At 35.1% G+C, this 22,382-nt stretch overlaps 6 protein-coding genes across 11 annotated transcripts; 3 read left to right on the forward strand and 3 right to left on the reverse strand.

Annotated features, from left to right (window-relative positions):
* Positions 1–3,973: 3,973 nt before the first annotated feature.
* On the reverse strand, positions 3,974–7,166 carry Nsun5 (Nop2/Sun-like domain containing protein 5). Its single transcript, XM_076387434.1, has 6 exons — positions 6,923–7,166; positions 6,410–6,680; positions 5,282–5,538; positions 5,086–5,201; positions 4,841–5,013; positions 3,974–4,774 (listed from the first exon to the last, which is right to left on the reverse strand). Exons 1-6 carry the CDS (start codon positions 7,046–7,048, stop codon positions 4,101–4,103), a joined length of 1,617 nt encoding a protein of 538 aa, XP_076243549.1. The 5' UTR covers positions 7,049–7,166; the 3' UTR covers positions 3,974–4,100.
* LOC143184880 (uncharacterized) lies at positions 5,610–6,648 on the reverse strand. Its single transcript, XM_076387435.1, has 2 exons — positions 6,509–6,648; positions 5,610–6,361 (listed from the first exon to the last, which is right to left on the reverse strand). The coding sequence occupies exon 2, from the start codon at positions 6,257–6,259 to the stop codon at positions 5,837–5,839; it is 423 nt and encodes a 140-aa protein (XP_076243550.1). The 5' UTR covers positions 6,260–6,361; positions 6,509–6,648; the 3' UTR covers positions 5,610–5,836.
* Positions 7,167–7,575: 409 nt separating the features above from the next.
* On the forward strand, positions 7,576–12,999 carry Marf (Mitochondrial assembly regulatory factor). Of its 4 annotated transcripts, XM_076386552.1 has the most exons (14): positions 7,576–7,709; positions 8,666–8,951; positions 9,026–9,152; positions 9,222–9,615; positions 9,697–9,804; positions 10,125–10,145; positions 10,460–10,613; positions 10,682–10,820; positions 10,896–11,209; positions 11,273–11,565; positions 11,648–11,815; positions 11,885–12,081; positions 12,158–12,362; positions 12,442–12,999. In XM_076386552.1, the coding sequence occupies exons 2-13, from the start codon at positions 8,774–8,776 to the stop codon at positions 12,360–12,362; spliced, it is 2,298 nt and encodes a 765-aa protein (XP_076242667.1). In that variant the 5' UTR covers positions 7,576–7,709; positions 8,666–8,773; the 3' UTR covers positions 12,442–12,999. The 4 variants fall into 4 exon arrangements, with proteins under 4 accessions (XP_076242667.1, XP_076242665.1, XP_076242668.1 ...); XM_076386550.1 differs by having other exon boundaries at positions 12,158–12,999; XM_076386551.1 differs by having other exon boundaries at positions 7,651–7,757; positions 12,158–12,999.
* A 73-nt stretch (positions 13,000–13,072) lies between these two features.
* Positions 13,073–14,007, forward strand: Coa8 (Cytochrome c oxidase assembly factor 8). Of its 2 annotated transcripts, XM_076386557.1 has the most exons (3): positions 13,073–13,196; positions 13,271–13,468; positions 13,543–14,007. In XM_076386557.1, exons 1-3 carry the CDS (start codon positions 13,131–13,133, stop codon positions 13,741–13,743), a joined length of 465 nt encoding a protein of 154 aa, XP_076242672.1. In that variant the 5' UTR covers positions 13,073–13,130; the 3' UTR covers positions 13,744–14,007. The 2 variants fall into 2 exon arrangements, with proteins under 2 accessions (XP_076242672.1, XP_076242671.1); XM_076386556.1 differs by having other exon boundaries at positions 13,125–13,468.
* A 2,809-nt stretch (positions 14,008–16,816) lies between these two features.
* On the forward strand, positions 16,817–18,042 carry LOC143184368 (uncharacterized). Of its 2 annotated transcripts, XM_076386555.1 has the most exons (3): positions 16,817–16,977; positions 17,044–17,281; positions 17,348–18,042. In XM_076386555.1, exons 1-3 carry the CDS (start codon positions 16,836–16,838, stop codon positions 17,928–17,930), a joined length of 963 nt encoding a protein of 320 aa, XP_076242670.1. In that variant the 5' UTR covers positions 16,817–16,835; the 3' UTR covers positions 17,931–18,042. The 2 variants fall into 2 exon arrangements, with proteins under 2 accessions (XP_076242670.1, XP_076242669.1); XM_076386554.1 differs by having other exon boundaries at positions 16,817–17,281.
* Positions 18,043–18,290: 248 nt separating this feature from the next.
* On the reverse strand, positions 18,291–20,844 carry LOC143184613 (protein claret segregational). Its single transcript, XM_076386969.1, has 4 exons — positions 19,771–20,844; positions 19,395–19,692; positions 19,046–19,320; positions 18,291–18,933 (listed from the first exon to the last, which is right to left on the reverse strand). Exons 1-4 carry the CDS (start codon positions 20,763–20,765, stop codon positions 18,516–18,518), a joined length of 1,986 nt encoding a protein of 661 aa, XP_076243084.1. The 5' UTR covers positions 20,766–20,844; the 3' UTR covers positions 18,291–18,515.
* Positions 20,845–22,382: the final 1,538 nt, after the last annotated feature.

Below are 22,382 nucleotides of genomic sequence, written 5' to 3' on the forward strand. Positions count from 1 at the left end.
TGACACCGGGGCCTCGCTCGGATGCAAGATAACGCGGTGGCAGCCCCGATGGTATACATATTCATGCGTCCTTCGACGATGGCGTCCCGACGTCGAGTGTGACGCTCGAAGGGACAGCGTAGAGAGCCACACGAGCTCGGCGCCGCCCTCGTCCTCGTCCTCGTCGTCCTCCTCGCTGTTCTCCTGCCCGACGACTTTTGCCGGCATCGACGCTGGTGTCAGTGAACCTACGAACTTGTTGCACCCGACCAGGAACCTGCGCGCAGGCCTTCCGCCCTCGCTCGCCCCCGGAAGTCGCTCGATTCCGCGAGGGGGTGGCGGCACTGCCGATGGGAATCCGTCAGAAGTCCAGAATTTGAGGAAACTCGAAAGAAAGTTCATGGGTTCAGGCTCCTCGTGTGCTTTCATTTATGCTAATCTGAGGCAGCTTGTGTTTAAGGTGAGTCAGAAGTTTACGACGAGTTTACGGAATTTTACTTCATTGATCGGTTGGGTTATGTATGAATTCTTTTAGGACAGAATTCGGTGAATTGTGACGCGGAGGAGTTTGGATAACGAGAGGGTGAGTCAAAAATGTGAAGATAATAAAAGATGGGTATTGAGAATGTTAACCCTAGAATAAGGCACGCTACAGTAAACCTGTAAACAGTAAATCTGTAAATCTTGCCTAAAGGTTTGCAATATGTCGCAATGTGTCATAATATTGCAAACATTCCAAATCCAAGCAGTCGAAAGATCATTTCCAAAGATAATTCGAGGACATTGCAGTATGAGTCGAGGAAATTGAGAAAGAAGTCGCCTGTAATAAGTGCGCAAGTATTTTGCGTGCAGATGATTGCGATTTCTTAGAAGGGTTTTCTATTTAAACAATTCGCGCACAAGCGTGGCGCATTTGCATGGCCGTTGAAATCCAAACGCTGCGACGTCGGGCCAATTATAATCTCATCGAGAACGTTTAATTACACCAGTCGAATTGACAGGTTTTTTTTCCTTTTTTCAATATTTCCAGTAATTCCAGTAAAAATGAACATAAACTCTTTCAGTATTCTCCGTCGGAATTTCAAGGAGCTGAAAAGCCTCGAAGGGAGACGTCTGATTTTTTCTTAACGATTCCCTCGGCGTTTGCATTTCACCAAGCAAGAAACCCTGGCTTATCGTCGACCGAGCGGGATGATTAGCCGCATGAAGCTTAAGAATTGCAGAATGCACGATATGAATACAAGATAGAAGCGTGGCGGGGCCGAGCTGAAGGTCGAACAAGACGGGCGATAATATTAACGTCGTACCCTCCAACGACTCTCCTTTTCCTCTGGTGCAAAAAATTTGCAATTGAAAGTTCGATCGGCTCCAAGGCGAGTCATTATTGTACACCGCCTATCGTGGCTTTTCGTCTCGAGCGCAATTTTTATTGCCAGTTCTGTGATACCGGATTAAGGACGATTATTTTTTTGTATCACCACCGGTCATCTTTATAATATTTTCTTGGCACGAGGGAATAGTCGATACGCGAAGGGCCGAGTTCGCGTGCTCAGCCTGTGGAGGTTGGCTGACCAGATTCGTTCCTCGACCACTTAAGCAATCGAGCGGTCGAGCGGCTCGTATATCACAGGCTGAGCGTGAATCAGCAGGATTCGCTTGAACACCGAATAACCGAACTTTCGCCACAAACTACTCGAGGCTCGCCCGTGCCCTAGGCCTTCCTCCCACGACGTCCCTTTTTGCAATGCAAACGGAACAAGGCACATCAAAGTGGACTGCTGAATCTTCCAGAAAAGTTAATAGGAATTTACGGAGAGAGGGAGAAAACGTGGAATACTAGAAACTCATTTCCTAAATAAAACTCGAAATCTACAAGTATTTAGATTTTTAGGTAGATAGAGGTGGAAGTCTTTTTCCAAAGTGTGCACTGAGTTTTATTTTTTATTGAATGGAAGTGAGTTTGAAGCTCTATGATTCGTCACTGGAATCTTTCATATTGATGTTCTGGTAATTATGAAAGTAATCTAAGTTAAAACTTGTTGAAAGTTGAATTTATGACTCATTTAGTGGTGCATCGATTTATATCACAGAATACTTAAACGATAAATTCTACTTTCTACAATTTTCAACATAAACTACTTTTATAATTATTATCACAGATCTAAAAGATATTCTCCCCCTTTCTAAGGGAATAAAACAGAAGTGAGTGAACGCATAAACAGGCCTCAGAATGTTCCTCTACGGGCTCTTTGCTCGTACCATATCGCGAATGAATTTCATCTTAACAGTCCTAGAAAAATACATTCACAACTCATTGCTGTCGTGCAGGAGATCCACATCAGTTTCAGAATCTGGCAAATATCCCACTCTGTCGGTTGAAGAATTGCCGCGATATTGTTCTCCAGATGCTACGTAAATTTCTTATTCGTGGAGGGGAAGAAAAAAAAACGTTCACAAATCAACGTTGTCGCTGTGGAAATCTCAGCACCGAAGTGACCAAACAGGTCAACGAGTTTCGTGTCACGGAAGCACCGATGCCCGAGTTAATGGCGAACCATCGGAAAAAGGGGGAAGGCGAGCAGCACGCGGATAGAGAAACGTGTAGTGGCGTAATTTCTGACAGAAGTCGGAGACTCTGCGACGAAGAAAGGCCTTCCCCTCTGGTATCGACTTTACGATAAGGCTGGGGAAAGGGGCCGTTGCCCGAAAGCCTCCACTCCTGATCGCTCTCTGCCCCTTTCGCTTTTTCTTTGCAGCTCTGGTCATAAAGCCCTGTGTTCGATGAAGATAAGAAGTACGGACGATACCTGCGACGTTTCCACCCATAAATGTCACGAAGGTGCGTGCTCAGAAATCTTGACTCTAATCGACCCTCGTTATTGGTTGGGGGGCGTAAAAAACAATAATCGTTTAAAGACTTTTTATTTTATTCAGTTATACATGCTTTCTGTGCCCCCTGTGTCTTTGTAAATCATTCGAAGACATTAAAGGATCCAACTCGATGGATCAAAGCAGTAAAGGTGTATCATGAGCTGTTCCTAATGATCAATGGGTCATCGTGAGCGCAGCAGTCTTCGTATCGAATTGCTTTGCAACCTGCCACAGTTGACTGGCCTCTACTTATCCTGCTGCTATCGCTGTCTTCCTAGCTTCTATTGGATATACTGTATTGTGGTGCATTGCCACTACAACTAGAATCACCTTTAGAAGCAACATGCTTGTGGTCGTTCGAAAGGACATTAAGGAGTCCTGTTTATCCTGTTAGAAAAACGAGTGACGAAGACACTTGCATGATTGATTCCCTTCCTGAACAATCCATTAATGGTCTAAGCATGCAATTTTACACGTACAATAATCATTACCGCGTTATCACTGAATGTAACAACGATCCATAAGAGAGCATTATCAAGAACGATCTGGAGCACACTGGGTGCTTTATCAGGAGATATCCAAGACCTTGCGCACGTCAGCACGACAAAATGTAGCATTCGTATGAAATGCATTTCGCCTAAGGAAGCCTTGACAAGCACGATACGTGGCTGAGGTATATTTTTCAGTGAGCATCAAGGAAACATCATGTGCGTCATAACGATTATCAAAAAGGGTTCAGAGATATCCTTCAGGCTATAGTTAAACCTCCCTTTGTTGCTCGCCTATGAAGAGATACTGAACTAACTGTGACCACAAATACTATTACAATAATTAAGTAAAGTTTAGACATGATATGTCTAGTGAAATACGGCCCTTATATTTCATTTTGGATATGTTAAAGTTTCTATGACTCCTTCTTACGTGCTGTGTTCGAAGGACGCAAGTTTCTTGGGCCTCCGATGCCGTGCGTGCTCGAGATTTCGTGCCGTGGCTGAAAGTTACGCGACACCACCGATAAAAGGTGCCGATCTTATCCGAAATAATGTTAAAAATAACTTAAAAAAGTATGGCGTTGGCAAAAACAGCGCACAAAGAAAGGAATAGAACAGAAATGGCCCAACAGCGAGGACAGAATAATTAATACGTTTCAAATTTGTACATCAGAATATATTCTTCGTTATATTTCTTGACTCGATATTAAAAAACTTTAACACATTTTGCATAACATTAGAAAAAACATTGATGGAGGTTTATGATTGCTTTTTCTTTGGTGTATTAACTTGCTTCGAACCTACTGGAGTTCCTTCACCGGGTTGCTTCTTCTTTTTACGAAGAAATCTCTTCTTCCTCTTTTTTGCTGGAGGTTCATTAGCTTTTTCTCCGTCGTCATTATTGGCTTGAGAAGGCATCTCAGCAAGAAATTTTATCGAGTCAGAGGAAACATTCAACATACTATCTTCCGCGGTAGTATTTTGTGAGCTCATGGATTTTCTTCTAAAACGCTTTTTCCTCATTACCGAGTTCGATTCACTCCTCTCAAATTTTTTGTAGTCTGGCAGAGGTACACTAGAGTTTCGCTCGAACACTGCGACGAAGAAATCGTTGCATAAATCGACGTTAGATTTAGCGTAAAGGCATTTGTCAGAACATTTGTAATTCTTCGAGCTGTAATTTATCCAGTTATCCTTCAATAGACTTTTTACGGAAACAAGCTTGTATGCATCTTGGACATTATCGAGAATCTCATCTACCACTTGCTCATTTTCTTCTGCATGCTTGGAACAGGTACTGTAAACCACCCTTTTCACATTTGGGAAATTTAGAAGAGCGTGCCTCAAAAGGAATACTTGAAACGCTTGCAGTTGTTTCAGACGCTGCTCTGAATATTCCTCTTTTCCTTTTACCATTTGCCTGTTTATCATACCTGTAATGAAATATTTGCTTTAGATATATTTAATCATTCATTATTTTGTTATTACGAGGATTTTACCTGAACCAGAACAAGTTGGATCAACTAGAATATATTCCACGTCAGAGTATTCTTTTGCTTCAAGCGTTAGCGCATCCTTATTAATAGTCTCCACGCAAGAAGAACTTGTTAGTTTCATTTGCTCACACAAAGTCGCGTATCTTCGTGTGTCAACTTCTACTGCATACAACTTCCTAAAAAGTTACATAAGTAATATTTGCATTACATATTTTCCTATGCTTATGAATGAGAAGTTATTTTTATACCCGTTATTCTTCATCATTGCAGCCAAATGAGATGTTTTCATTCCTGGAGCTGCACACATATCGAGCACTACAGAGCCAGATTCTGGATTCAATAACTGCGATGGAAGGCAGCTTGCCTAGAAGAATGAAGAATAGTGAAACACAGAACTAAAAAAGAAATTGCAGCGTAATAATCATACTTGAAAAAGATACTTACCTTATCTTGTAAAACTATTTCTCCATTTTTATATCCAAGATGATTATGAAACGTGGTGTTAGGTGGGAAAACGAGTAGTTCTGGGACATGGAAGTCTTGCATAAATTTTGGCTTTGATAAATTCTTTACAGCAGCAAGATGTGCTGCATAAGTAGAGCATTTTGGCTGAAGAGACCATCCTTCTTCTTGGAAGTAGGCAATTGCCTTGCTTAGCGGCAGTAATAACGTGTTGACACGGACATACCTCGGTTTTCGAACTGAAAAAATGAGAGCAATTTTAGCAAATATATAAAGGTACATAATATAAAATGAACATCATAGTTTCTGACTCAGTTGTTTATTGTTTCATACATATTGAATAAGTATATTCAATATTATATAATTCACAACATACTAATAATAGTAAAAAAATATACAAATACATAAATTACATTCTATCGAATAGCTATTACATATATCAATATGTTATCAACATTATTTATAATAATGCAATGTAGGATACATTAATACTAGGATTATAGTTTTGATTACACTTATGATGTCACTTATGTATGCTTAATCAATTTTTTTATTAAGACTTTCTTTAGAAGGCTGATCTGCAACTTCATCCGAATCAGAAGTATCATCAGATTCATGAAGGGCATGATAAGCATAGCAAGATATTATTATGTTCACTGTAACCACTGCAGCAAGCACGGAACAGCAGTTTGTTACATATCTATCTACATGTAACTGAGTCTTCATTAAATGCTGTACTCCGAAAAATGCAACAAATGGTAATGTAAACATAGCCACGCTATACAAGAATAATGTCCCTAACACTGATGCTAAACTCATAGTTGATGGATCTTTGCTCTGTTCCTGAGGATACTCTTTTTCAGAAGACTTTGAGTGATCTTTATGTACGTAAGAAAAAAATCTTTTAATTCTAGATTGTCGACTAGAAAGTATTCGGTTGTTGCGGATAATTAAAACCATCAATCCAGATGAGTGATTCTCTTACAAAGAAAATAATTCACTATATCTCAAATCAGTGGCTCGATCCGGCAACTAATTTCCTTGTACAGGAATGGTCCATTTCTGCAAAAATAATATACAGTTACTAATAAGTGAAAGCAATACTATTACCTGTCTGAGTAGGCAGCTGAAGCGCTTCTACATCTTTAACTTGGCTCAATTCCTCCCGCAGTTGCTTCTCATAAGTGAGTACAATTTTAGCGGGCTTACATTCTGTCTTCAGGGTCTGTTTTCCCCAAAGCAACTCGTTTATCAGAATCCTTGCCAACCATGGGTTCAAACGAGGCTCGTTCAGCAATATACGCGTTTTGTTCAAAAGAGAACTTAGCAGAGCCTCTCTTTGCAACGTATTGTAGCACAAAGAGTATATTGCAGACACATTCTACATTGTGAAGTAAAGATTAATGAAGAATCGTGCCAACGCAATAGATATGTAATGAGATGCGCATTTTTAAACAGATTCCGGGAGAAACACCCAAGAAAACCACGTGATTCCAACAGAGTCAAAGTCTAACCGTAAAACAAGAAACTGAACCAGTCGCGTTTTAAGTTTTCAAGTGCAAACCTATCTTGCAAATCTAGCATTCGATTATCTACTCTCGCTTGCTCAAACGCTTAACTTACAGGATGCTTCTGTTCGTAAATCAAAGATTTGAGGCTGCCACCGTTCTCGCTCACTTCTTGGATAATCTTTGCTGCAGTTTTGTAAAGTCTTGGGACTTTGATAGAATGCTCGAATCCGCTAGGCATATTATCGCATTAGAAACAATTACTCCAAAATAAAGAAATTAGCCCGATCGCTCCAGTTTTTCAGAATGCCACGCGGGAATACGCCTCGTGCGACTAGACGAAGACGAGCATAGACAAATTGAAATCATAAAGCCGCCATACTGTTGAAGGACGCACCTATACAGAAATTTATTCAGCACGATTCACGATTGCATTAATGAACACGATTATTTCCAAATGCAGAACAGTGCAGGATAAATTTTCTTAAAATATCGTGTGCTCCATAAATCTGTAAAAATTCGATCATCGTGGAAGTGAACTTCATATTGGTTGTTTTATTCGGCGGTGAATTTGAAAATCATAAAAATTTTGCGTTTTTAAAATTTCGATAGATTCGAGGTATTCATTTTCATAGAGGCACATAATTTTTGAATTTATAAAAATCTTTGAAAAGTCTCTTATAAGTATGTTACAGTTATTTGAAAATGAGCCTCGTTTGTCGTGTGTCACGTGTTCGCTTCCACCTCCATACTCAGTTCACATATGAACTTATTTTAGTGTACTTCGATCTAATTATTAGTTCATTAGATATTTTATAGCAACGAAATGTTATGCGACGTTTTACGCACGATCAGATTCAAACACGATTAGAAATATGATATTAGAAGAATTATAACGTCCGGTAAGAGTATAAGCTTACAGAGTGACGCAAAGATTCACGTTACTACAGGTTAGATTGCGGCAAATATCTCGGGGCGCATTTTTTCATTTTTTAATACATAAATCTTGTTTTCCTCATCTATAAACGTTTTAATTAAGAATGGATAGCGTTTATTGTTCTGTTAGTATACGAGTTAACGCGCGTCGTAGTTGTCCGAATGAATTATAAAGACGCAAAATATTCTGTTGCAATCGCGTTATACAGATTGTACACATCAATTTGTCAGAACTTATAAATATCTCGATTGATATAAGCAATATAACATAGGTAATTGACCCGACAACGCGAAAAGTCAGAATGACAATATGATTTATGTAGAATTTCATTGAAATCTAAATGGAGCACTTTGCTATATATATATCTTCCAAGAGAATCTGTAATCTTATGAATAGTGAGGGGATATCAAATAATGATAGTATAATAAATTGTTTTAGAAGAATTGGGCTAAAGGAGACATTGAAAGTTGCGTACAATTTATATTACAACAAAGGACACTTCAATGACTAAAGACAAGAAGGTTTCATTATTTTGCTTTCAATATTATATGGTGTTTATTGTGTGTAATAGATTACATGTATTTAATCACATGCACACATGTTACGCACATATTTCAAATTTGAAATATTGTTTCATCTTCAGAAATTATGAATATATATTTCCATAGCTTATTGTATCATATATATTCATACATACACTCAATTATCATTATTAAATATATTGATATTCTGCTTTTTTATGCTTATCTTTTATAGCTATGTAAAGATACCTGGATAGTTAAATTATTGCTTAGTGTATGTGTTTCCTTGTATATACCTTTTAAGAACTTTATTGTATACAAAGAAATGCATACGTAATACATTGTAGATTGATATTATTAGATAGAAAATATTTAATTGTTGCTTTTTTTATGATTTCAGTTGATCCTGCATGCTGTGCACTGCATCAACGTCCTGCCTAAAGTATTGCACTATATTTTTTCTTAATTTGCCATACACACCACGTACACAATACTTGTATAAGGAATTATGGCTGCCTACATCAATCGTACAATGTCCATGATTGGAGGAGACAGCCACATAAGATCAACAGATATTAGAACTGATAATTCTCCTCTTCAGATATTTGTTAAAGCAAAGAAAAAGATCAATGATATATTTGTGGAAATAGAGGACTATGTGCAGGACACCTTGGGATTTATGAAATGTAAGTAACATTAACAGAATGCTCACTACAAAAGACATCAATGTCAAACAATAATAATAAAATTATTTTGACAGTACTCCAAGTTAAGGGTAATATTATCACACCTAATGAGGTACAGACAATTGAAAGCTATGTTAATAAAGTTCATGCCATTAGAGATGTACTTAAGAGGGATCACATGAAGGTTGCATTCTTTGGAAGGTATATAAATACATGAACAGAAAATAGTATTAATATCTAAGCCATGAATAACAAAAATGTATATTATAGGACCAGTAATGGAAAGAGTACAGTTATTAATGCAATGTTACGAGATAAAATTTTACCCAGTGGTATAGGACACACAACAAATTGTTTTTTGCAAGTTGAAGGCTCAGAAAATGGCGAATCTTATCTTATTACCGAAGGATCTACAGAAAAACAACCTGTTCAATCAGTGGGTCAATTAGGTCATGCTTTATGTAAAGAAAAATTGTGTGAAAGTCATTTAGTAAGAATATTTTGGCCAAAAGAAAAATGTTTGCTATTACGAGACGATGTAGTATTTGTTGACAGTCCTGGAGTAGATGTAACACCTAATTTAGATGAATGGATTGACAAACATTGTTTAGATGCAGATGTTTTTGTTTTGGTAGCCAATGCTGAGTCTACCTTGATGGTTACGGTAAGTGATAGTTAATACTTTAGTATGAACGACGTTGTTAATCAGATAGTAATAATGTTAATATTATTATTACAATTATAGGAAAAAAATTTCTTCCACAAAGTGTCTACAAAATTATCTAAACCAAATATCTTTATTCTAAATAATCGATGGGACGCATCCGCTTCAGAACCAGAATTCTTTGACCAAGTATGTAATATACAAATTTATATGTATCATCCATGATCACCTTGCCATTTCACGCGTTGCTCTGTAATATATTCAATTGGCTAGAAAGCTATTTTAAGAAAATAATTTATTACGAATGAGTTCTTTGCAAGATTTGCAAGATATTCATTAAAGCTGGTACTACATATTACTTTCGAATTTTTTGTGCATAAATAAGTCAATTCACTGCACATTAAGCAATCAAAAATATATATAAAATAAAAATTCATTGACATATTATTAGCTGTATGCAGTGGCAGCTTTACTTAAATAATTTACATAAAACCCCATTTATCCCTTAGCTGGCCAAAGAGCAAAAGGAGGTAAGATATCTTATTAAAACACTTCACTTTTCATAGCCACACTTTATTTTCCAATTACAGACTTATTTTCTGATATTACTATGAAACCAACAAAGTTGCACTACATAATTTATACTGTGCACAAATTCTATGGCATGAAAAAATATTAAAAATCGAAATAAATCTAATTTTTGTCCAATAATACAGAGGCTTAGATTTTTCTTCTGTCTTTTGTTTCCAGAAGAATTTTTACGATGTGCTTTTTGCTCTTTAATTTTTGTGCTTTACACGTTGTTATGTAAGTTGTATTTATTTATAATTTCATGTCTGTGTAGGTGAGGGCGCAACATCAAGAACGAGCAATCGACTTTTTATCCAGAGAGTTGAAAGTTTATACTCCAAAAGATGCCGAGGAACGTGTCTTTTTTATTTCTGCGAAAGAAACTCTGCAAGCTCGGATGGAAGAACAACGTGGACAACCTGCTCATAGTAAATCTCTCAAATTTTTTATTTCAAAAATGTGCTTCACGTATAATATCTATTCAAATTTATTCCAGACGGTGCACTAGCAGATGGTTTCCAAAATCGATACTTCGAATTTCAAGATTTCGAACGAAAATTCGAGGAATGCATCTCAAAGTCCGCAGTAAAAACAAAATTCGAGCAACATTCTGAACGCGGCAAGCATATCGCTAAGTAAGCAGTTTATCATTCATTTAATTCTCGTTTAAATGTCTTCCTTTTATCATGTAGAAAATGTATTTCTTTTAGAGAAATTTGGCAAACAATGGACAATATATTAGAAAGAGCTCAGAGGATGAAAAGCGAGCAATTACAGATTAAACGAGACGTTCATGACAAGTTAAATTACACGGAACAGCAGTTAATGTTATTAACTCAAGAAATGAAGGACAAAATTCATCGCATAGTGGAGGATGTAGAGCAAAGGGTTTCTAAAGCTCTGAGCGAAGAAATTCATAGATTAGCAGTGCTTGTTGACGAATTCAGTGTTCCATTTCATACCGACTTATTAGTTCTAAACGTGTACAAACGTGAACTTCATAAACACGTGGAAAATGGCTTAGGTAATGCTTCAATTATTTTAATACTTATTACTTTTTGGAAATTCTAATATTTCGATTATGTAGGCTCTAACTTAAGGTCGAGGCTTAGTAATGCATTGGCAATGAACATGGAAAGTTCGCAGAGAGAAATGACAGAGCGAATGGCAAGTTTATTGCCGGACAACAAAAGGCAAATGTCGTTAAACATTCTGCCGAGGAGAGAGTTCGAAATGTTATATACGTTAAATTGTGACAATTTGTGCGCGGACTTCCACGAAGACTTAGAATTTAGATTCTCTTGGGGATTCACAGCCATAATTCAAAAGTTTGCAGGAAGACAAAGCCAGAAACTAGCCATTGCCAATTATCCACAGGATGTGAGTGGACTTTATAAATAGTATTCGTCATGAATTCTTATAATGATAAAATTATTATTCAATAATTTATGTAAATTCGTAGATACCACCCGCAATAATGTCCCCTGCAGAAAGTGTTGATTCTATTAAATTCGTATCTAATACACCGTGTTATCAACCAAGGTCCGATGATTGGTCATTAGCCACTAGAATTGCAGTGGCATCTATAACATCTCAAGGAACTATGGGAGGTCTGATAGTCGCTGGTTTCGTAAGTATACTTCAAAAGAATAGTTCTTTTATCTAAAAGCCAGAGATTCGCTGAGATATTCTATTTTAGATGTTAAAAACAATTGGTTGGAGGCTTATAGCAGTAACTGGTGCTATATACGGTGCTTTATACATGTACGAACGACTAACGTGGACTAACAAAGCGAAAGAACGCGAATTTAAACGTCAGTATGTATCTCACGCTACGAAAAAGTTGAAACTAATTGTTGATCTTACATCGGCGAATTGTAGTCATCAAGTACAACAGTAAGTGTGGATTTCTTTTCTCTGTTCTAATATTTATCATTATCAGCTGTAATATTATTATATTTTTCGTGACCAGGGAGTTGTCAAGTACCTTTGCACGCTTGTGCCATTTAGTAGATGAAACGACGTCCGAAATGGACACCGAGTTAAAGAATATCGCAAGTACAATAAGAACACTCGAAGAGGCAACTAGTAACGCCAAGGTTTTACGAAATAAGGCTAATTATTTAGAGAAGGAACTCGAATTATTTGACGCAGCATATTTAAAATCGTTGAATTAGGTATAAATCAGTGTTTATATTAGGAGGTAATACGAACTATCGAAAACTCGATATTAAGAACATCGTTAATTGTTCCCAGAAAATGTATCTGTGGGTGCTATGTTGAATGAAGTGGTTCGTACTAATCGCATACTAGTAATGAATTGTATTAAATGCATGCCTGGATGTGTTTTCATGAACAACTACTTGTGCATACAGAGGGAATGTTTTTACAAAACAAAAAACTCTAGTCTTAACACAGGCAACCTAAGATTTTTGAAATTTATAGTCAAAAACTTTTAAATCGATTTATTACGACGTGAATAAGTAATCCTTTTTCTCTAATTTTTTTAAATATAAAAAGTCTTATACAACTAGATCGCACATTGAATTTTTGAAACGATTTTTTTGCTATTAAAGATGTATAGTGTAAAGGAAATCATGATTACAAACTATTCCTTTTGTTTTTTCCTTTTTTTGGCAAATTGAAGCGAAACTTTTAAGCAAATGCATAATCGGTTGATTTATACTTAATTCTATCATGATAGAGACGAATGATTCTTATTTATGTAGCGAATGAAATGCAATTACTAGATTTATTAGACTGTATTTATAAGAGAGCTTATGTTACTATATTAATAAACGGTTGTTTCTTGAATATGCTTTTTAATAGTTATGTTTTCGGTTTTTCCGTACATAATTCGAACTTGATGTAAATGTAAAATTGCGTATGTATTATTAAGTCATGTAACTAACCTACAAATTTACGATCTTCAAGAACGTTATGAAATGGCTCGTTTATGGAATTGTTTACAAACAAACTATTGCAACAAAGTAGTTCGACTGTACAGCACAGTAAGCACTTTCAGTATTATGTTAATTTAAGTTTTGGGAAATTCATATTTATTTACAATTTTCATTTTAATCAGAAAGCATGTCCTAACCTAAAATCTATATCGCAAATTGACATTATTGGACCACCAGATCCAGTTACTAACTTAAGACCGATAATATTCGCGAAATCTCAAAATGAAACAAGCCTGGAGAAGCGATACAGGGAAGCCAGAGAAGACACTCAACTTTGGAATCAAAAATTTTGGACAAGGCACAATAACAGTTTCATACAAGTACAGCAGAGTATTTTATGTAATATTTTTAAGAAAAGAATTTCAAAGTTTTCAGTGCCTTGAATGTGTTATAGGAACGTAAAAAATTTCAAGAGCATCTGAAGGCTCAAGGGAAGACATCTATTACTGCAGATGATATGTCAGTATTCTATAAACATTTTTTGGATAAGAATTGGAAGACACACTTCAATTATAACATTGCATGGTACAAAAGAAACATTACATTATTGTTTCTTGAAATTGGGGTAAGAATATCTAAACTAAAATTTAAGTAGTTGTATACAAGTATTCAGTGAAAAACTTCATTGAAGTTTCTTGAACAAATTACTAGAAAAAGGACATGATGCACTATGTGCAGTTACAATATAAATATGTATCTATAAATTGTCCATAGCAGGCAGTAGATATGCTATAATATAACACACACACACACACACACACAATATTATGTACTTATTCACATAATTCTAAGCACAAGTTTTCTGATTCTTTGTGAATATAGACAATTCTTATAATTAAATTTTACTGTACTCATGTTATATGATGTATTCATTTGTTTTTCTGAAAGTTCTTGAACTATTTTGAAATAGTTGGTTTTTTAAACAATCTACCTCCATCTCTTTTTTCTCAATCATTAGAGCCAGATATTTATGTTGCTGCTTTTCAGAGATAAGTTCTCTCTCATACCCTTTTACAGATTGATGAAATTTTTGATAAGCAAATTTTGCAATTGTTAGTGCCCTCTGTTTTTCCTTTTTCAGATGATCTATCTCACCCCTCAGATCTTTACATTTTTTGCATTCTGATGTATATGCAGCATTTAGTTTATCATCAGTCTTGCCCAATGATATTTGCAGAGATATATTCCTCTCTTTTTCTTTATATAATTCTGCTTTCAACTGATCAAATTCTAAAGCAGCTTGTTGAGCCATTTTTTCACTCTCATGTAATAACTAAAACAATCGATATTCATTAATTGATCTCTATACACTTCACAGCAGAATTAAAGCACACGTTTTGCCCTTTAAAATGAGCCTAAAATCGTACTGCTGTACGATTTTTTTTCGCAAAGTTACAGCAGCTCACAGATCAACAATTTTTCGACTCAAAATTTGTGATCCTTTAATTTTGCTGCGACGTGTACAATCTATATTGTAATTTACATGACTGTGTGCATTACTTTTCTTTGCTTTGCGATTATTCTATTTTGTTCTTCTACGATTTTTTCTTTTATTCTTATTTCAGAACTGTGATTGTCTTTAAGAATTTCTATCTCTTCTTTTAAACATCCGCATACTTTTGTTTCTTCTAATAAACTGTATTTTAAATGCTCTATTTTCTCCTCCAGTTCTTGGCAGGTACAGTTACTTGACTGTAATATACTTTGTACTTCTGATAATTCAGAATTCTGTGAACAGTAGCAGATCAATGTTAAGTTCTAATTTAGTGAGCCATTCATTTCCTTACTTTCTGAGATAGTTCGCTCTCTTTCTCGTGCAACATGCGTTGTTGATTATTACATATGCAAGTCACTTCGCATATCCTTCTTTTCTGTATCTTAATCACGTTCGTAAGCTCCAAAATCATATCCTTAAATTCTGACCTTTCCTTGCTTAAAGCATCTTCTTTTTCTTTTAACGCGCATTTCATTCTATTCACTTCTTTCTTAACTTCTTCACACCTTGTACGATTGAAGCATGCATTTAATATCTGAAGTGATTTTTGAATTATACTTTGAAGAAACAAGGCTTTCAAATATTCAGAGAAAAGTTACGAAAGATACTTTTGCGATTCATCCGCTGTAAACGATTCTAATTTAGTTTTTAAATTATCCCGTTCCTGAGTCAGCTCTGTATTTGCACGTGCAACTTCAACTAGCTGTTGCTGAAACGATATTAATTTTGACATCAATGAAAATGATTTCTTCCCTGTGTACATACTTGTAACTTCGTGATCTCGTTTAATAACTCGTCTCTGTCCGCTTTAAATAAATCTGATTGGTTTTTTGATTGTTTCATCCAATTCATTGCAAGCTTAGATTGCTCTTCTGCAGTTTCTAAGGCATCTTTTAAACAAGCTGCTTTTTGTTCACTGTCTTCTTTTAGACAGTTTAAACTACAAGTCAATGATTTTAATTTCTTCTCCAGGTCTTTGTTACGTTCTCTTTCATTCATAAGATCCTACAAAGTACATATCACATAAATATATGTTAAATACACGAATAGATTATTCTCAAGAGAAAACCTTTTTTATTCTTTCGATCATATTTTCATCCTTTGCAGAAACAATTTCTTCTTTTTCAGATGTTTCTTGTATATCATTTACCTCTGTCTGCATCATTTCTTTGTTCATCTCGAATTGTTCACTGTTCATATCTGAACTTCTCACACTTACTTCAGCATCAAAATGTTCCTTTGCAGTAGTTTGCTCACTCTTCTCTTCACGTGTAATCATCTTATCACGGACATGAGTCGTGGATAATTGTGAACCTATGCTTACTCGATCAGATTTAGTTTGTTTTCTTCTTGTTTTTACAGAGCCTCGATCAATTGTATTTGTACTAGTAGATTTCGATATTGGTGCTTCAGGATTTACATCTGTCTGAACTAGCAAAAAATATTGTATCAGAAATCCATTATGATGTGATAAATAAATTCACAGGATGAAAATACCTTCACTTAATTGAACTCTACAATGAAGTAATTTGTTACGTGTCTTACACGTTCTTACATTGCAAGGCAGTTTCTTTCTGCAGTTATCATATGAGAAATATTCTTCATTACAATTGAGCCTTTTGCACTGTTCTTTCAAAGACACAACATGACATGCACAATGACAATATCTGGCAACATTATTGTGTATGCTACACTATAGAAAGGATATTAATTTCGACCAATTACTGATTTTGTTCTGGTACCATATATACATTATATTTACTTTTTTACATGATGTTCTGTGATTCACATTAAATTCTTCTTCCATTCCTTGTAATTTAGAAATGATTCTAAGCTGCTGATTCAATGTGTTCAGTCGTGTCAAAATATTGCACATTCCAAATTTTATTGAATATGTCTAAAACATGTATAATATTAATTTACATTCCTCTCATCCATTCTAAAGTATTGACATTCCATAGGCAATGCAACAACAAAACAGACATGAAATTATCACTGTTATATCCTTCCTAGATTGTCTTCTATTTTTGTCTCAGTGTAACCTTTTGATTTCCCATTGATATCCCATGCAAAATTTATTTTGATTAAATATTTATGAAGCCCCTTTGCAAAATAACGAATTGAAAAAATGTTATCTAGTGATTACTTATTGGAGAGAAATGTAACTGTTTCCAAATAATATTTCTTATGCAATGCTTCATCGTTGCTTAAAATTATTTACGCGGAAAAGGTCGCGTTACGTATCGTGGAATATTTTATTGCTCTGGGGATTTGGATTATGGATAGCATTGTGTACAAGCAACTTGTATCACTCAGATGGTTTAACACAAGAAGGTAATTATCATAAGTATCATTGTACGTGTGTGTGTCAGACTAATTATAATAAGAATGCTCGTTTAGCTGTAATGATTTATCAACAAAATTGGAATTCTGGAACTGCATATGACATTGCAATAAAATCAGCGATTGCAGAAAATTTCTCACATGTTGCAATAAGAAATTGCACTCTATGCAGCATTGTATTTATGGTAACAGCTGCACTCCAATATGTTTATGTTCTTCTCTTAGGGTGTTTTATAATCCCCTTCATATGTATGCATAAACATATAAAGAAAAGGATAAAATTATCAAATAACATGTAAGTAAAAAATGACTTATATAAGAATTCTATGTGTATATGTATCTCAATTCTAAATTCCCACAGAATTGATTATTTTCATTCAATTGGCACATATTTGAAAACTTTTACAAAACGTCCTGAACAAAATTGTACTCTTGATAGAGAGATAGTAGACAAATTTGATTTCTGTGTCTTACAATCAAGCTTGATTACAACATACGAAACGAGTGCACAGTACTTGCAGGAAAAGCTAATATATGAACGAAAAGAAGAATATACCTTGGAAGGAAATAAAATTGAGTATTTATTCAATGCTAACATAAGTATTGTACAAGATAAAATTACTTTTAGTAATTACACATTGTTACTCTTCTATAATTATGGTCTGCCCCGTTATTTCAATAATCAACGCTTTAATTATACTTGCTTCTTAACAAACTATAATGTGAATCGCAGTTTAGTGCAGACAAAGAGTAATCTAAAGTTATCGAACTATAAAAAAAATTGTAATCATCAGTTAAAAACAGGTATCCCAAAACGCATTATAAGTTCTTCGCCAGAATTTCAAAAATTTGTAGCGAATTTAAAACCGTCCCGATTTTTTTATCCGTGCAAACTCGAAGTGTCTACAAGTTATATTATACGTATAAAGTCGGTGTACAAATAGTTACTGTACAAGCGTCATTTTAAATAAGATACTCATATTTATATGAACGCTTTTATTTGAAATCCTACTAATGTAAATATAATACAAAATAAAAGTGTGAAGTCTTGTAGTAATATAACAATAGTCTTATAACAACTTTATACATTCATAATTTCTAGCCAAAGATTAATGAATGCCAAGTCAGATCCATTCCTGTTTTAACAGATTACAACTGATATTTATGATAAAAGAAATTGTTCCATGAAAATATTTTTCATGGGAAGATACATAAAAACACATATAAATTCGAAATCGTGTTGTTTATTTGTATAAGTTTAAAAAAGAAGTTCTATAATTTAAAATTTGAAAACTAAACGCAACTCCAATTTGAATGACACTTTGGTAACATAAATGAATAGAATGTAGTGTGATGAAATTATGATTTAGATTATTTACAACAATTTGGAACGTTTTTTTGAAAAACACATCAGAAATTATAAAAATACTTTTCATAAAACTTCATTTAATTATCCCGAATTAAAAGTATTTTACAGTCTAATGGGAGATAAAAAAGATATAGTAACAAGCTATTACTCGATAAAAATATTAAGAATTTTGTAACACTGTTCGCGTTCGTTTCACATTGCCCGTCTTACAACTGTTCACGTTGCTAGCGAATCTAAGCGAATTCAACGTTTCGTTATAACATTCGTCTAAGGGTGATACATTTAACAACATTAATGTTTTCGAATTACCGCCCAGAGACGGCATCAATAAATGAGTGAGCTTCGAGTTTCTGTAAGGTATATGTTCCTGCTTTTTCAACAGTGCAAGAATTACGTTACCCAGATTCGCCAAAGATTTATTAATGTTCTTCGTTTCAGTCAAACGAGCTGACTCCTCGCCCTTCAGTCTTTCAGAACCTGCTAAGTCAACTAAATTTAGATTTCCAACAGAAACCTCTTCTTTAGTCTTGTGTACTCCAATAAGTTTTATTCTTGCCACCGAATGCGATCTTGATGATCTGGAAAATCAAATTTCCCGATTGTTTAAAAGTCTGCCACCTATTCCTCTATTTATAGGATATAATGTAGGCTATGGAATCTGTATATTTTTAATAAAAAATATTATTTTACCGTTCGTTTGACTGAGTGGCCGCAACCGCTCTGTTACGTTGCGCTGTTAAGAGACATTCATGTAACTCCTCAGGACTATGTATTTCTTCTACTTTGAGATTACTGACGTACAAGTCGTGTCCTTTACTGTCGGCCATTCGGATCTCATGTGTTTTCGGTTGAGAGTCGAGTAAATCAACGATATGCTCGTTATAAATCTCGAGAAAACTGGCTTCTATGCGGTACTCCCAACCAAGTAGTTGGAACTGTTTCATTTCGTTAAATATATGCCGTACCTGGAATACGAAATGATTACATTCTGATTGCATATCATTTGATTGTATTACGAAATTACGAGAATGATAAGTACCGTTCTAGGTATCATGCCTTCTGTTTCAAGACCTGGTATTCCTTCCATTGTGTATGTTTTACCAGAACCAGTCTGGCCATATGCAAATACACAGACATTATATCCCTCTAAAGCAGACTGAACTAAAAGTGCTAATTCTTCAAAAATATCTGCTTGCTTGGCAGTTGGTGGGAAAACTTTATCGAAGGAGAACTCTTGTCGTGTTCCTCTTAATTTTCCACTGCAGCTAATGGCATCAGAACCATCCATCTTGCCTACTTCTATAGTACATTCGTCTATAAAATTCATAGTGCACATCCTGTGGAATAAATAAGATAAAATCAGAATTTAAAACCTCATTAAAAGTTTTACTATGTAGTAAATACAAACTACATACGGTCTTCCAAGTTCATTTGGAGTCCTAGGACGTACTCTACAAAATACTCTAATATTTCCCTTCATCTCTTGTATAGCATTATGCAGAATTCTTCGATCCTTGTCCATTGTGTGAATCAATGATTGTAATTCATTCCTTTCTGTACTCAATTCAACATTAAGTTTTTTTTCAAGCTCCAAGAATTTCTTCAAGTCTTCTATCTCAAATGTACTCTTGGATAACAGTACTTCCTGAGCAGCATACTTTTCTTTATACTCTTTCAATGCACCCGAAACACTTTTGCATAATTCCTCTGTTTCCTTCAGCCTTTTGGATAAATCATTTCGTTCTTCTTGTACATTGCTCATTTCTATTTTCAACCCTTTGAGTTCATCATTTAACACTTTATTCAAGCTTTCATACTGTTCTGCTTTTGATCTGTATTCACTTACACTTGCCTCCAAAGTGGTTACTTGATTTTGCAACTCTGTAAACTTTGATGTAGTTTCTTTATACTTTTGTCGTACATTAGACAGTTCGTCACTTGTATGAGCCAGACGACCTTTTAAATCCCATTTGGAAGGTTTAGCTGCAGCTGTGTTTATTGTCTTATTAGTTGCTGCATTTGCAACAGATTTAGTAGATGCATTACTTAATGTAGTCTTACTCCTTTGGATAGTTGGCTTAACAACAGGCCTAGTGTATGGTTTTTTCACTTCACCGTGTGTAGTAGTGTTGGTAGCTGGTCTTTTCACTGGTTTTGTTGTAATTGATGCCAGAGTTTTTGATCTGGTTAGAGTCTGTTTCAGCGGTGGCTTGTTCTCATTCGTACTTTTTGAGTTAATATTTAGTGTGCTCTTAGCCTTTTTTAATCTCTCAGAAACTCCATTGGAACTAGTAGCAGGTGGAGCACTTTGATCCCTCACTGTCTTTCTATTATCCATCTTTGTACTAACGTTTGTTGTAGCAAGTGAACTTGATAAAATAATTTTTGGCTTTGGCAAGCGTGACTCCATCTATTCAATATAATTATTCAAAATTACAGTTAAGTGAGTAAAAATAACATGCTCGTTGAAACTACGAAGTAACCCAATACATGCATTACCAAAATTTTAACATATCGATCGACCGAAACAATATTTATCCCAAAAACAATTTCCTCTTCTACTGTTCATGCTCGTCGAATACACCGTCTATATTTAACAAATTTTGCTCGATCATCAAATACAATTTACAGTATAAACTACATAATTTAGTAAATCAGACTCCTTATTTTATTCCGAAAATAAATTGTTCGTGAAATGAGACGCATGTACGAACAAATAAATACTACAAAACAAACCTCGTCTACTAATAATATAATCAATCCCTCGAAGTAACACACACAAACTGTCTACGAAATGAATTGTTTGTTCACTGTCAAGTTACCTAATACTCGCATAATAATAGACTTTTTATTTGACACGCGAATGCATGTTTTTCATTATTATTCGCGCTGTTAAAGCAAGCAATCCTCAACGACGGTTAAGCGGCAGTTAAATAAACGCTGCATTTATTTGAACTTAAACTTCTCTGAAACCGACCAATCACAAGTTGAGAGAAGAGCGTCAACCAATCCGTGAAGAAACATAAAAGACACGAATACTAGAGTGGTTTTCGAAAGTAACAATTCAAATTTATCGAATGGCAGACATCTAGTGGTGGAAAAATGAACTAAACTATTTTGGCGTCTCGAAATGATCAACAAGGTTTTTATATTCTTCGTAGGCTGCTATGTGGAATATTCTTTTACAATATTACTTATTTCTAGTATTATTTGTATACAGTATTGTGCAAATTAAGCGAACATAGGCTATTTTATTGAAAAGGTATTCGTCAAAAAATCAGTTTTCATCAAATGCATTTGCAAGTGCATAGAAAATGTTGCGCACGTATTTCAAAAGTAAAAAAACTCAAAATTCTTTGAACTGGCTTTAGAGTTTCGAAGTTCAGTTGCTATATACAATTTATACTATGTACGGAAACGTTTTTATTAAACTGTTTCACTGTTTTAACTGAAAAATCACGTTTTTTAAGTATTGTATCACTTTTGAGTTACTTATGCGACATAAAACATTGAACTATTTCAAATCTTGCCTGATCTATGCAATTCCTAATACGTTATTACGTTGATAGATACATTGTTAACTTAAATCTCTAAAACATAGAACAGATCATCCTATTCTTTTATTTGTAATTTGAAGGACAGGAATTGTTAAGGATGGTCTATTACACAGTTTGGTGCGCAACAATTTCGACGATCCAAATGAATCAAAATTGCTGCACTAATCAGTGCAATGAGTGCAAGTTTTCATCGATTATGGCCTGCTTATTTTTCATTTTCCTTTTGTCTACATCTGCGACCTATAATATTGATATTTTGCATCACAATTTCAATAATATTCGTCGCCCTTTCGTTTTCCTTTTCTGGTTGGTTAATCGTCCCCACTTTCCCCTTTCTGCTTTCTTCGGCGACTCGGTTGATTTTAACGACGCCTTTTGTTGAAATTAACCTCTCGCCCGAGAATGTAGGTTAAGTTCGTTCTCCTCTGCAGAATTGAATAATGCGTCCCTCGAAACAGTACCAAGTATTT

The sequence above is a fragment of the Calliopsis andreniformis genome, chromosome 10, assembly GCF_051401765.1.
Source record: "Calliopsis andreniformis isolate RMS-2024a chromosome 10, iyCalAndr_principal, whole genome shotgun sequence".
Classification (NCBI taxonomy): domain Eukaryota; kingdom Metazoa; phylum Arthropoda; class Insecta; order Hymenoptera; family Andrenidae; genus Calliopsis; species Calliopsis andreniformis.